Below are 12678 nucleotides of genomic sequence, written 5' to 3'. Positions count from 1 at the left end.
TTGTTTGGAGGGAGCACTAAAAAGTCAGTTTTAAACAGAAACCATGGTGCATCCTAAGCTCTGATACACTAAATACTGCCTTGTAATCCCACCTGAGAACCACTGACCTGGAGGATACATACCTTTCATTCCTGGCTTTCAGCTTCTGGAGCCTCATTTAACTCTATCTGTTAGGGGGCTTATTCCTTCACCTACTTACTACCCTGGTCCTTCTCACATGAACAGAGAGCAATAATACCCGAAGTCCAAAGGTGCAAACAATTCAATGTTTATTGGGGTGAACTTCCAGCAAGCATGATTCCAGTTTCCTTCCTTAGTGTCCCCATTCCCAGCTCTGACACCACAGAGCCTTACACCTGTGTCCCTGTTCCCATTCCTGCCCTTAGCCAAACGTGATTCCAATTTCCCGACCCCTGTTCTCATTTCCCCCACCCACCCACTTCCTGACTGACTGGCTGCAGACTATATAGGAAAACTTGAGTTCTGCTCAACTATACCTTAACCAGTCATTTTCCTGAAATTTAACTAACCAATCCTAACATATTGTAACATGATTATTTAACCAATTATATCCCACCACCTTAATTAGTTTACACCCAGCAAAATTAATTATACAGCAGACAGAAACAATCACAGAACCAGACAGAGATTATACAGACAAACAATGGGGAAATGGGGATTACAGTGATAGAACAAACACAGAAATAAGGATTTCACATCCTAGCTATTGATAAGTGAGTTCTTGCCAGACAGGATGCTATCAAACTAAGTTTCCTTTTACATCTTCTAGGCACTTCCCTTTCTCTGGAGGTGATAGGCACTATCAGGACAGGATTGTTTTCCTAACAGCCCAATAGCACCTTATTTCAATGTGACTAGTTTGGAATGTGAGGATGTGACCTCTCGCTTCCCAGCTTATGGCTGCCTCTGCTGCTTAGCCAAAGGCCTTAACCTAAAAACAGGGCCTCAGACTGTCACAGTAAGAGAAAGCCCTTACACCATCGGACAGTGATTTTGATTCTTTCTTTCTTTTATACCTCTATAACTAGCCAAGTGATAAGAACATACCTAAATTCTTAAAGTATAGGCCTTTACAGACAGGCCTGAATATCTATATCCTAACATATCCTACATAGGAAAAGCAATGAAAATGTTTGAAATTTATTCTGCTATGTTAACTTTTGGCTCAGATGTCCCTTCAACCATGCTTGCTGGCTGGTCAGTTCTGCAGCTCTGGCCATTCAAGGACTGTAAAACCTAGAATAAGAATAAATAAAATTTGTCATCATGATACACATTACAGCCTTTACATGAACACAAAGAAAAACCATGCACTAAAGATACCATAAATAGCTCTCGTTCCACCAATTTGTGGTGTTCAGGGAGCAGCCCACATCAGAAATCTGTCCTGAAGTGCCAGGTGGGGCTTCCTCAGATGTAGAAGAATCCTCAGGTCTTTTAAAAGCTGGGATGGCCAGTTCTCTGCCACCTGCTCCACCTAAGGTGATGAAAATGGCAGGAGGGGATGGGGCTGGAGCACCTTGTGCTTCAGTGATCCCTGGCTGACAGAGTGGCTCTAGGGGATAAAAGCCATATTAAGGCAATTCAGGTCCCTTTGGAGTCCCACCATGCCCCTGACCCTACTTGAGCTAACAGTGGCAGGTGTCACTCAAGCAAGAGCAATCTGCTGGGCTGGTAGAGAGCCCACTACATCTCCTCTTCTGGCAGGATACAGCTTCCTCAGTCCCTGGATCACCACTCCCTCTGGGGCCTACCTTGCATGAGGGAAGGTTCATTCCCCACCCACTCAAGCATATATCCTGAGTATGAAGGCCTTGCCATCGCCCCCAGAACCATGAAAGGTGGCAACAACAAGGGGCCCCCTGCACATCGGAACCCTTGGGTGATGTCAGCACAAGAACAGTGGATCTCAGAGTTAACACTCCACTGAGATGAACGGGGCAGTTCATGCCTGTCAGGTCTTGTCTAGACAAACAGTTAGTGCACAGCAAGCTGGGGTGTGATCCTAGCTTTTGCTAGCTGGCCAAACACTAATGGTCCCTATGGACCCTGTGGTTGCTCACTAACAGTTCCCTGGAGTGCTTTGGGGTACTCTGCTTTGGAACATGAGTAGGTCAATGGGCACCACGGAAATTTTAGTGTGCAGTAGCACGGTCTGCACAGACACTTGATGGCCAGCAGGCTAGTGTGGGATAGATTTATGCCCTAACTTGCCACTAACTGATTATTCATCTAGACAAGTCCACAGGCCTATGGTTATAGGCTCTCTGCAAACTCAGGCAGGCATCACTGTATCAGTTACACTAGACTCATGTTTCAAGCTCTTCTTCACAACCATGAGGGATAGACATCTGTTTTTTAAAATACAACTGCTAAGATTCTGATGTTATCAGGTGATTTCAGGAGCTGTGCCCTTTGGCGTGTATCTATTGTGCCAGTATCTTAACCTGCACTTGTAGGGGCATAATTCTTACTGGTATAATTTAAAGCCATTCTTATGCCACTCTAACTTATGCCAAGGACCAAAATATCCCCCAACATCCTACAGGATCACGGGAGTTGAAAGGGGGATTAGAGCCACTTTTCCTGCCTACTCCCCTCAGTTATTCTGAGCAGAATTTAGCCACTGTCGGGGATCTGGCCATAAGATTATATGGGGATGCGGTAATAGGAACAAATTCCTAAGAGAGAAAGGTAGAGGAAATTTCAAAAGACTGTCTTCACGTTAACTAACACCTCTGCTCTCCAGTGAGTCCTGGGAACAAACAAGGACGGGGAGTAACTCAACAAAACATATTTCACAGAACAGCTTTATGGACCAACTTCTTTCTGAATGATTCTAACACTTCAGCGTTATTATTCTCTAATACAATATGTACCATTTTCAATGTACCTTTTGCATTTATTTATGTAATAATGCGGTTTGAATGTGAGTCTTTATGATGAGCTAGAATTATTCCAGCAACTTAGGGAGCCCTGGGACTGAGCCACAACTGTATTCATCTCTCATTGGTGTAGTTCTCTGTAATCTGATTGGAAAAAATTGGCTAACATATCAGGAAGTTTGGGATTAGGGGGTGTCCCGTGTTGTAGGAGTACATGAGCAGAGATTTTGGAGCAGAAGGATTCACAATAGCCACGCTGAGCGCTAGTTTGAGAGAAAAGAGTATAGCTCAGTATAATAAATTGTAATAATTTGAGATTGCTACCTGTTGACTGCATAATATTCAAGTTTGAAATGTATTTAGCCCAAGCCAGGATTCAGTTAATATCTCTCCAACAGGAAGCAATCTCAAGCCCTAAACTTTTAGGTGAATGGAACTTGCAATTTATCCAATGCCTCAGCTATCCTTTGACATTTAATCAAATTTGGCACCATAAGCACTATTTCTTAATTCAATAAGTTGTTCGTTCCTTGCTTTGGATTATATTTATATTGCTGTTTTAGAAGTAGTTTTATCTTTTAAATTGAGTTCATATATTTAAAAAATACTGATATCTTTCAGTGCATGGTTTTAAAACCCTTTAGGTTAATTTTGTCACTAACAATATCACAGGAAGGTGACAGCATAGTTTGGCGGCAAATCAAATTAATCTCTTTCTGATAATGCAATATGATTTTTTGTGTGTTAATTGCTCTCCTGTGCTGCACCTTTGATTTCTTCACACCTGACCTCCAGGCCTGGACAACAAAGGGACATCTTCCAGGAGCCTATGTATGACACTTCCTCGGACAGCAGAGGGAACAAGAGTTCTTGATGAGAGCAGCTCCAGGAAGAAAACAGGTGCAGCCAGAACTAGCATTGGTGTTTCTGTATGAGATACAATTCCTTCCAAGACGAAGAGGCTATTGCTGAATTGCAGGGGGCTGGGCAAGAAATCGAGTATTACCACCCTCTACAATCTAACCTGATGTCAGAATTGCACTGATGGCCAGGCATGGCATTGGAGACATTGTGTTCTTAGATGCCTTGTCATCCAGAGCAGATGAAAATTCAGAACTCCTCTCTGCCAGGTCATGAAAAATGCAGAGTGCCACTGGAAAAGCAGCAGATCCCACCATCCTGGCTGCAGTCCGTTCTTATTTCATTACATTTTGCTTCCAGAAAGTCTCAGCTTTTCAATTGCATGTGAAATTCTTCCCTGCCTGGCCTAAAGAGATGTGGTGTTTTACTGTGAAATGTTAAACAATAGTCCTGTGTGTGTGTAACTCTATATATTTACACAAGCAGTTGTAAAGTGTTTTGAAGTATTGGAAGCTCAAAAAAGTTCTGGTTGAATTGAGGGATCTCTCAGTTTTTGTTGTACTGTGGGGAACCAATGAGAATATTTTCAAAGTCCAGTGAAAATATTTTCTGGAGTAAAGTGTTGGATCATATTAAAGAAGTTCTGTATTAAAATCACAAATGAGTTTGATTCCCCATAGTTTAAATTACAGGGTATTACTAATTAAGAGGTCTCTTGGTTTTTGGTACTGTTTCTCTCCCTCTACTTTCAGAGGAACAGCCGTGTTAGTCTGATGAAGTGAGCTGTGGCTCACGAAAGCTCATGCTCAAATAAATTGGTTAGTCTCTAAGGTGCCACAAGTACTCCTTTTCTCCCTCTACTGTGTCCATTTATTCTTTTACGTAGAGACTGTCCAGTTTGACCAATGTACATGGCAGAGGAGCATTGCTGGCACATGATGGCATATATCACATTGGTAGATGTGCAGGTGAACGAGCCTCTGATAGTGTGGCTGATGTGATTAGGCCCTATGATGGTGTCCCCTGAATAGATATGTGGACACAGCTGGCAATGGGCTTTGTTGCAAGGATAGGTTCCTGGATTAGTGGTTCTGGTGTGTGGTGTGTGGTTGCTGGTGAGTATTTGCTTCAGGTTGGGGGGCTGTCTGTAAGCAAGGACTGGCCTGTCTCCTAAGATCTGTGAGAGTGATGAGTCGTCCTTCAGGATAGGTTGTAGATCCTTGATGATGCATTGGAGAGGTTTTAGTTGGGGGCTGAAGGTGATGGCTAGTGGGGTTCTGTTATTTTCTTTGTTGGGCCTGTCCTGTAGTAGGTGACTTCTGGGTACTCTTTTGGCTCCGTCAATCTGTTTCTTCACTTCAGCAGGTGGGTATTGTAGTTGTAAGAATGCTTGATAGAGATCTTGTAGGTGTTTGTCTCTGTCTGAGGGGTTGGAGCAAATGTGGTTGTATCATAGAGCTTGGCTGTAGACAATGGATCGTGTGGTGTGGTCTGGATGAAAGCTGGAGGCATGTAGGTAGGAATAGCGGTCAGTAGGTTTCCGGTATAGGGTGGTGTTTATGTGATCATTGCTCATTAGCACCGTGGTGTCCAGGAAGTGGATCTCTTGTGTGGATTGGTCCACACTGAGGTTGATGGTGGGATGGAAATTGTTGAAATCATGGTGGAATTCCTCAAGGACTTCTTTTCCATGTGTCCAGATGATGAAGATGTCATCAATGTAGCGCAAGTAGAGTAGGGGCGTTAGGGGATGAGAGCTGAGGAAGCGTTGTTCTAAGTCAGCCATAAAAATGTTGGCATACTGTGGGGCCATGCAGGTACCCATAGCAGTGCCGCTGATTTGAAGGTATACATTGTTCCCAAATGTGAAATAGTTATGGGTGAGGACAAAGTCACAAAGTTCAGCCACCAGGTTTGCTGTGACATTATCAGGGATACTGTTCCTGACGGCTTGTAGTCCATCTTTGTGTGGAATGTTGGTGTAGAGGGCTTCTACATCCATAATGGCCAGGATGGTGTTTTCAGGAAGATCACCGATGGACTGTAGTTTCCTCAGGAAGTCAGTGGTGTCTCAAAGATAGCTGGGAGTGCTGGTAGCGTAGGGCCTGAGGAGGGAGTCTACATAGCCAGACAATCCTGCTGTCAGGGTGCCAATGCCTGAGATGATGGGGCATCCAGGATTTCCAGGTTTATGGATATTAAAGAAATTCTGTATTAAAATCACAAATGAGTTTGATTCCCCATAGTTTAAATTACAGGGTATTACTAATTAAGAGGTCTCTTGGTTTTTGATACTGTTTCTCTCCCTCTATGTGTGAAACTTGCAAGCTGCTAATTGTGTTAGTACATTCTAAGACAGAGTCTGTTCTCAAAGCAATTCTTTGTAACAACAACTACTCACAGAGAGAGAGACTCAAAGCAATACGCTGTAACAACAGAAACAGCACCCAGAGACTCCCCGCCCTTTTGTTGTATTCATCTCGCTTTGTTAACAATTGTGATTAAAATAGAGATAGAGGATGTATGTGGATGGATGCTTGGTGTGGATAATAATTGAATGATCAGGGAGTTGCCAGCCTAAGAATCCAGTGTCCCTCGGCTGAAGAAGGCATCAAGTGGAAATAACCAGAGGACCCCCGGAGGGCAGACTGGAATCTACCCAACAACCTCAAGAACGGGAGAAGCAAAGAACAAGATAACATCTGGCAGCACGGAGCCATCATCTGCTGATTGATTCAGCAACAGCATGATGAAGCAATTCCCATAGACTGGCATAGGAAGAAATTCCTATAAAAATGGACTCTAAAAAGTGAGAACTTTGGGGTCTGATTCTGCAAACCAACTTCCAGGAGCATCAGATGAGCATCTGACAAGGCCCTGCTCCCTCCTCATGTCCAGGCCAACTGGCCAGTGGCTTGGCATGAGCAACTCTAAGGCTGGTAACTATGATAACAACCTTGCAGAACCTGTGTGTGTGTGTGTGTGTGTATGAATGAATGTGTGAATAAATATGAAATTTAATGGAATGTTATAGCTATAACTAACTGCTTACTATGATTCTTTCTGTATTCACAATAAATGTGGCATTTTCCCTTTTCCCCTTTAATAAGATCCTGCTGGTTTTTATTTTATTGATATAACAACTGCATCCTTACTTCTGCATGCTGTCCTTCTTGCTGATCCTTTCCTTGGCTTTTTTTCTTCCTGTGATCTGGAAAGCATAGACAGATTAACCCCTGCTTAGTGTTTTATATAAACATCAAACCCAGTGGAAAGAAAAGATGTTACACCGAGAAAGTCACTGGAGCCTCTATGGTATGAGATTGAAACTAGAACCCTTCAGAAAATGGGATCTGAGCGTGGTTCTCTGAGCCAAATTCCAGGAGACTATTGTCTTTCCGCAATACTAGAGAAAACAGTAAAATTTGCAAAACATTTTTGTAAAGAAGAGGTATGGCTGAAGTGATTTGTTTTTGGCATTTTGGTGTAATCAAAGTCATATTTGCCTGCGTCTCCTTTATTATTTCCCTGTTCCGATAAAATGAAGTCTATATGCTTTGAAGCTAGAGGATTTATATCATCATACAAACATGTATTAGCAGCTCTGGCAATAAAATCATTTTGTGCTGGAAGGGATCCGACCCCTCCCATCACAACAGGATCAACAGCAATCTCTCCTAGTCCCTCCCAAAGGAAATCATAACCAACAGCACCAGCACACCATGTAATTGTCACCAACCTCTTTTTTCCCCTTCGCTATTGCCTCTCTTTGCCCATCAGCTGGCTCTTCCCACCGTGATCCAGTGTTCCCCTCAGTTCTTTCTCTCCCAGACTTGCTTTGTAATTACTGGTTCTATCTCCCTCATGCCATGGCCTCTTCCTGGGGGTGAAATGTGCTGCCTTAGGACTGGGAAGCAGCTGTACTGGCCTCCTACCCCTGCCTACTGTGCTGCATTGAGGCATGGAGGAGTGAGGGTGTAAGCAGAAGGAGCTGTGAGGAGCGAAGGTGAAGGAAAAAGCCTGGACTGCCCAGCTCTGGGAATAGTTGGGAGTTAGAGCTACAGGGCGTAAGTGGGACATCGGTGACACACAGACCCTGCTGCTAGCTCTGCATGGGGTGAATCTCACTTTAGGGGAGGCCTGAGATATGTATAAAAATATATTTATAATTTTAACCCCAAAGAAGATTCCTAGTTAAAAAGATATTTGTTATTCCACCTCGCACTAAATGATGGTAGATGGGCTGTATAGTTCATCTACTTCCCCTTGCCTTCTAATTTACTTTATAAGGTTATCCTTTTTCTCTATAACTCCCAGAGGAAATAAGGAATATTTAAAATGGATGGTGCAATATGCTGTAACAGTGATATTTGTTCTAAAAATCTCTAAAATATGCATGAAATGAGCAGGGTTGATACTTACACCATACAAAGGACACTAGAAGAATAAGGAGAGAAATTGCAGCAGAGATAAGGGTGGCAGCTCTGCTGTCAAAAAATGGTGAGCAGCCTTGTCCTGGAGGTCAAAAGAAGAAAGGAATGAAACACCATGTCACTAGTTTATTTTCTCGGGGAAAGTTTCACAAGGGCCGGGACTCGGGGGCTGTAAAAGCCCTGCAGCTGGCAGAGAAGAATTCTCCTGATGCAGCAGTGCATATGTAACACCAACAGACTCTGGTCATTCGGATCAAACCAGGGACCTCTGGAGCTTCGTGCATGAGACTCTACCACGTGAGCTAAAAGCCGCCTGGCTTTAACTCTCTCTGAGAGGTCTTGGTGCCACTAAATGGGACAGAACACCACACCCTCTTTGCAAGCCCTGGCGTAGAAGGCTGGCCGGGGACAGGGCTGGAGATGGGGAGGACACGCTATGCCCAAAGTTCCCTGTAGTATTTAGTGCTATGGAGATTCTCAGCCTCTTGGGCTGCAGGGGGAACTTGAAATCTCTATTTTGCACCAAATATAAATAAATTCCCTTTTTTAAAAAAATGCATTTTTGCAGGAAAACACACAGTATAAATTTTAATCCGTGAAGGACGGAGGCTTACTTTGGAGTTGCTGGATGTTCTGTATAAGGAAGATGGCAAACACCACAACCAGAATCACTCCCCCAAGAGCTGCAGTATCCAGAATGACGCAGTACACTTGGAAAGAGAAAAGAAATAATAAAATGCTGCCATATTTGATTGACACAATTGAATGTAGATCGAGACTGTTTTTTTCTTCTCTTTGTATATAGAATCATTCCTGCTTTCTGTTCAATTGCAAAAGCCTTTGAAACCTGATTCTAGAGGTGACCCATGGTGAGTCTCCGCTCGCTCATGAGACTTCAGTGCAGCAAGTATCAACAGGAGTTAACAGGTCTGCAATGGTTTATTGAGTTTTGTAACATTTTATGTGATGTTAAGCGCTCTGTACATATGTTTTCTTTGTTTAACATTTTAAGGCAAAGCAGTTATGGGCAAACGTTACTAAGTATCAGCCAGCAAGGGGGAAAGGTACAAAGTGCACTTCATCTGCTGCCAAATACTAGCAGCTGCTCAGGAGGTGTTATGCTGTAACAGTGAGATTTGTTTTAAAAGTCTTTAAAATATGCATGAAATGAGCGGGTTTATACTTACACCACACAAAGGGTGCTAGAAGAATAAGGAGAGAAATTGCAGCGTCACAGTCCTGCTGGCTATGGGATTCTGCAGGCACGCTAGCCAACTGCACAGCTTATTGCTGGGTCAGTATTGCGTCTGGCTCCTTTAAAGATGGGGGGTTGGGGGGGAAATTTTCCTTGTTCCTTCTTCTCCCTTTAGCCACACTCACGGACAGCCAAAACTTCGCCCTCAACATATAGGCTACGTCTACACTCTGAGTTGGAGGTGAGATTCCCAACTTGAGGAGACAGACCTACACTAGCTCTCATTGCACTACCGTGACAAAAGTAGTAACGCAGCCGTGGGAGAGGCAAATCGGCCTGAGTACGTACCTAGCATCTCTGGTGGGCACGCAGAAGTCTGTTACCTTCCACAGGTAGAGCACAGTGTTAAGCGCATATGAGGACAATTTGAATTGGAAAAAAACAGGCCTAAGGCCACTAACTGGGGGAGTCTAGTTGTCATGCTTCAGGCCAACTGTGCCAACAAAGCTCAGCATTTCAAGAAATGTATCGTGTAACCAATGATAATCGCTACAATACGTTACAGCTACACCACTCACTCTGAGAATCATAGACGTGTAGGGCTGGAAGAGGCCTTGAGATCCTCTTGTCCATCTGCCCGCACTGAGGCAGGAATAACTACAACTAGGCCATCCCGGACAGATGTTTGTCTAACCTTTTCTTAAATGTCACAAATATATAGGTACATGCACAAATAACCTATTACTTACTTGTTTTCTTTTTAAATATCCCAAGGTGTTGGGGACAAATTGCCAAGACCACACTTATGAGAAGTGTTACCATGATCACCCATGTGAGGAAAAACATATACAATACAAGGGCTGTGGTGAGACCTGTGGAGAAATATGGAATGAAACTAGAATTGCTGTACCTACAGTTAGGCTCTGCTTCTGCAAATCACTCTGCCTGGGCAGACCCCTGCAGCCACAAGGAGTCCCCTTGGAGGTCTGCCAAGATGGAGTAGTAGCAGGACTGGGTCTTAGTTATGATGACAGAAGGGCTGTTTTGGTTAATTCTGTTTCATTGTGGTTTAATAACTGCCAGCCAAAACATGTTCAGCTGGAGTTAAGGATGAGAATATGTATCATAATAAACATCCCATCCTCAAAAGCTTTATAGACCCAAGAGATTCCTACTTAAAGCTAGACGTAAATCAACCAAACACGATAGAGTGTGGAAACATACAGTTAAAGCACCCAACCCACCTTAATTCCACCCTGCAGGGATGTAACAAGGGAAAAAAAGTTATTGAAAAAACGTTAATCTATCTTTAAAAGTCTGTTTAAGCTAATAAGGGACTGACAGAACCAAAGTTCCTTGTTATTAATTGTGTGGCATGACCACGGTGCAGGTTTAAGGAATGGGGGTCCCAAGCAGGTGTGGTGGTATGGAAGGGGTCAGAGAGATGCCAGTTTACAAAAGGACTTAGGCACATATTTAGCTTTAGATACAAGTTTAAGTCCCGATTACTTCAGTGGGATTTAAGTGCACGTTTGAAGTTGTGTTTAAGTGCTGACCAGAATATTGATACTGTCCTGCTTTGGGGCCAGAACGGCAACATGGGAAGGGCTGGAACTGATTTTCTCTCTCGTCCTTCCTTCCTTCTGGTTTTTATAATAAAATTGGAGACCTGGGCACTTATCTTAGGGGCATATCTCTCTACCCCAGCGGGGAAGCCAGGTTTATTTACTAGTGGCTCTTTAACTCTATTTCAGGACATGGGAGGGGCCTATGAGTGCTGTGATTTATACCCTCATGTAGCCCCATCTATGTTACGGAAACAGCTTGGAAAAGTTTGGATCATTGGCTGCAGTAAGATAAAGGAGGCACCTCGGGATGAAAAAGTGGTTGCCATCTTCTGGAAGTAAGTGCTGGTTAGAGCTTTAATTTGTATGGAGCTTTAATTTCAAATCTCCCATCTCGGATATGTACAGTGGCCTCCTGCCTTTTCTGCCCTTTCTCCCCTTTTGCTGATTTTATGATTCTATAGTCCATATAACCCATGCTATAGCGACAGGGTGACATCCTGCCTCTGAATCTTCCAGGTATGAGATTAATAAGGTGCTTTTGCTTTTTGTGTCTAGTGCTGAACCTGCTCCTTTGACTAAGAGTATGTTTCCTTCTGCAATCTGTTCCATCTGCTTCGTTCACTGCATGTATACCCTTTAGTATGAGAACCAAGGTGGGCCTACCTTCTTCCCATATCCAGAAGACAGCGGCAGTGAACATCAGGATGGCTGAGACACACACAAGCCCATGGATGAATACGACAGGCCATCTCCACAGCTCTCCTGCTACGAAAGCAACAGATACATTAGTGAGTGACATCACCACCCCCATCGCCAGTGGACCTGCTGTACAACATGGTGTCCTCTATCCAAGATCATGATCCATGATCATGTAGAGCAAAATGGCATCCTCCACACAGCATGACCTTGCATGCACTGTACACGCAAGGTCATGCTGCATGGAAGATGCCATTTTATAGAGCTCATATGTCCATATATGGCCCGTGGAGGTGCCCCAAAACTAGCATGTGGCCTCAAGTGCTGAAAAGGTTGGACCAGATTCTAAAATAAGACAAAACCTTGCAGCTCAGAAGAGATCCCGTTTATCAAAGGGATGAATGGAGATAGTTCAGTATACACACACACGCAAGAGGAGAGTGGTGCCAGTTCATATTAAAAAGAACTTCTATTAACACAGCCTAATTAGTTACAGACCTCCCAATCTATTAGTCAGTTATAGGAGAATTAAAGAGGAAAGGACCTTAAAATATTGCTGTGCCCATGCCTCTCACTTTGTAAAGAAGTGAGGACATAGTTATAGCCTAGTATGCGTGTAATTAAAAAGAAATCTGGAAGTGGGGCAGGTTTACGGGACCTCCATGCCATACTAGGAATAAGCTCTGTATTTTGTTGAGAGGCCTGGGGTGAAAGTTGCTTCATACCAGCATGAGGTGGAGTAGCCCATCCGCTAAAGAGAAACCCAGAGGAGTTTGATACTAAAATGAGCTGGGAAAGAGAGGAAGAGAGAGAAAGGAAAGGCCGATCAGTATTTAACATAAGTTAAAGCAACAGGATCTGGTGGATAGGGCATTGGCATGGGAGTCATAATAATAAAGGCCTCATCAGAAGATCTCAAAGGACTACCAAGGAGATCCGTATCATCATCATCAGATATCACAAAAACTAAGTGATTGGGCAACAAAATGGCAAATGAAATTTTATATGGATAAATGTAA

General features: G+C 43.4%; 1 protein-coding gene across 5 annotated transcripts in view; it reads right to left on the bottom strand.

The window, feature by feature from the left end:
* Nucleotides 1-252: 252 nt before the first annotated feature.
* Nucleotides 253-12678, bottom strand: part of LOC125642914 (cell adhesion molecule DSCAML1) — a 35352-nt gene continuing 22926 nt past the window's right edge. For 2 of the 5 annotated variants that reach the window (XM_048864867.2, XM_048864866.2), the window contains 6 exons: nucleotides 11627-11728; nucleotides 10145-10267; nucleotides 8815-8910; nucleotides 8190-8282; nucleotides 6923-6978; nucleotides 253-1257 (listed from right to left, as the gene is read on the bottom strand). In XM_048864867.2, coding sequence (XP_048720824.2) covers nucleotides 1162-1257; nucleotides 6923-6978; nucleotides 8190-8282; nucleotides 8815-8910; nucleotides 10145-10267; nucleotides 11627-11728 — 566 coding nt within the window. In that variant the 3' untranslated portion in view covers nucleotides 253-1161. The remainder of the gene's footprint in view (nucleotides 1258-6922; nucleotides 6979-8189; nucleotides 8283-8814; nucleotides 8911-10144; nucleotides 10268-11626; nucleotides 11729-12678) is intronic. The other 3 variants (XM_048864868.2, XM_048864870.2, XM_048864869.2) reach the window with 3 other exon arrangements.

This window comes from Caretta caretta, chromosome 9 (genome assembly GCF_965140235.1).
Source record: "Caretta caretta isolate rCarCar2 chromosome 9, rCarCar1.hap1, whole genome shotgun sequence".
Classification (NCBI taxonomy): Eukaryota; Metazoa; Chordata; order Testudines; family Cheloniidae; genus Caretta; species Caretta caretta.
Note: the sequence above shows the minus strand (reverse complement) of the source record. Positions and strands in the feature narration are given on the sequence as shown.